Source organism: Arachis ipaensis, chromosome B01 (assembly GCF_000816755.2).
Source record: "Arachis ipaensis cultivar K30076 chromosome B01, Araip1.1, whole genome shotgun sequence".
In the NCBI taxonomy this organism is placed as follows: domain Eukaryota; kingdom Viridiplantae; phylum Streptophyta; class Magnoliopsida; order Fabales; family Fabaceae; genus Arachis; species Arachis ipaensis.
Window position 1 is genome coordinate 83,962,954 of NC_029785.2, and position 2,304 is coordinate 83,965,257.

A 2,304-nucleotide genomic window follows, 5' to 3' on the forward strand; every position below is an offset into this window, starting at 1 on the left:
TACATTTCTTTTCTTCTCCTCTTTCCATTTCTTTCCTTCTCCTTTCTTCTTCCCTTCTTCTACCCTTCATCCAACACTCCCAAACACCATTGATAACCATTTATTTTAGTTAGTTAATTAGTTAGTTAGTTAATCAATTAGTTAGTTAGTTTTATTTTTGATGCCAAGGCATCTTAGGCTAGTTTCACTAGTATTTTTCTGTTAGTTTTAGTTGTTTTATGCATTTTCTTGAGCTTAAAGTAACCAAGAATGGTTAAATGAATAACAAAGCAATGAACCATCCAAACAGTATGATTTTGATGCAAATTCCATGAGTTTTTAGTTATATTACTTGAATGCTATGAATGGAAGATTTCTCATGAAATTTTGCAAGACTTTGATGCAATTGTTTGGATGATTTCAGGGAAGAAGAGGCTAGGCAAGGAAGCAACAAAATCAATAAAGGAAGCTTGAATATCACATGTGGAGTTTAAGTTCCAGTTTAAGCTTAAACTGGAACTCAAACTACCAAGCCATATAATGCTGGGAACTATCAGTGGCGTTTAAGCTCCAGTTTAAGCTTAAACTGGAGCTTAAACGCCAAAATCATGAAAGCTGAGGAAAAGCTGAAAGTGGCGTTTAACCTCCAGTTTAACCTTAAACTGGAAGTTAAACACCAGAAATGAGAAATGCACCAGGGAGCCATTTCCACGTTTAAGCTCCAGTTTAACCTTAAACTGAAGCTTAAATGTGTTCGACCATTCTCCTCCAGGGTTGCTTTCTTCATTTCCACGTTTAAGCTTCAGTTTAACCTTAAACTGAAGCTTAAACATGTTCGACAATCCACACTCCAGACTTGCCTTCTTCCATTTCCACGTTTAAGCTTCAGTTTAACCTTAAACTGAAGCTTAAACGTGTTCGACAACTCCACACTCCAGACTTGCCTTCTTCCATTTCCACGTTTAAGCTTCAGTTTAACCTTTAACCTAAGCTTAAAACGTGCTTGAATTATACCACCTCCAGGAAAGGGAAAAAAAAATGTTTGATTCGGAGATCTCAATATCTCCTGAAACCCAATGAATTCCCCATTTCTGATCTATCACTTCTCTTTACATTCTGCAATTAAATTCATGCAATCACCCCGATCCCTTTTTAATTTCAGCAATTTAGCTTCTCGCTCTTTAATTCATGAAATTTTACATTCCGCAATTCTCATCTAAATCTTGATTCCGCTCAACTAGAACACACTTCTAATCCGAATTGCTCACTCAACCAATCCTTGTGGGATTCGACCTCACTCTATTGTGAGTTTTTACTTGACGATAACCGGTGCACTTGCCGGAAGGAATTTTTGCCGATAGTGCAATTTCTTAAAATCGTAGCATCATTGTCAACTCTCTCATAGCGCGCTTTGACAATGAAACAAACTAGACCCTAAAGGTACTCCTAAAGTTGCTTATGTTTTTAATATATTTTTGTAGATAATTCCTATTTTATATTAGTATACTTTAATTTGTATATGGATCTCTTTATCATATTTTACTTGTGTCATGGTTGAAAAATGACAAATGTCCTATTGATTGCTTTGATAAATTTGGTTGGGTATGGCTGAGACATAAGTTGCATATTGGTTGTGTTTGTTGGAACCGTGAACGGTGGAAATATCCAATTTTTAGGGGAGGTTCTGTCGAATTTTTTATAAACAGTTTGGATAAAACTTAGTGGAAAAATTATAGATAGTGTTATATCTTGTTTCTAACTTTTTGGTTTCGATTTTTCTTATTTACAGGAGTGCTGAAAGGGTGACCATATGCAACCTTGAGGGCTCAAGAATGTTTTGATGCATAGAGACACTAATCCATGTTAGAACTTTTATGTTTTGGTTGAACTTTTATGTTAGAACTTTTATGTTTTGGTTGAACTAATCCATGTACTCACTAGCTAATGTTATTTTGTTTCAAGACAATTTTAGCTAGAAGGATCTTGTTTGACTTATGTATGTTTTTGCATATTAAATAGATGTAAACTAGCTTATAAAAGCGTTATTATATTAGTTAATTTAAAAACTAATTTACTAAATTATGCACGTAATTTGTAATAAAAATAAAGTTGTTACAAAATAACTTATTCGCTTTCGTAACTGAAGAAAAAAAATGTTACCAAATCATGTTACATTTTGTAACAAATTTTTTTGATAGGAAAAAAATTTACTGTCACGAAAAATACCTTCAAGATCAAAATTTGTTACCAGTTTTGTAACGGCTTCTGGTTTTTTGTATCAGAAAAAATTGTTACAAAATATGGTATTGAATTGTAACAGTTTCA

General features: G+C 33.5%; 1 protein-coding gene across 1 annotated transcript in view; it reads left to right on the forward strand.

The window, feature by feature from the left end:
- Window positions 1–1,777, forward strand: part of LOC107608888 — a 2,935-nt gene extending 1,158 nt beyond the window's left edge. The window contains exon 2 of the mRNA XM_016310655.1: window positions 1,769–1,777. Coding sequence (XP_016166141.1) covers window positions 1,769–1,777 — 9 coding nt within the window. The remainder of the gene's footprint in view (window positions 1–1,768) is intronic.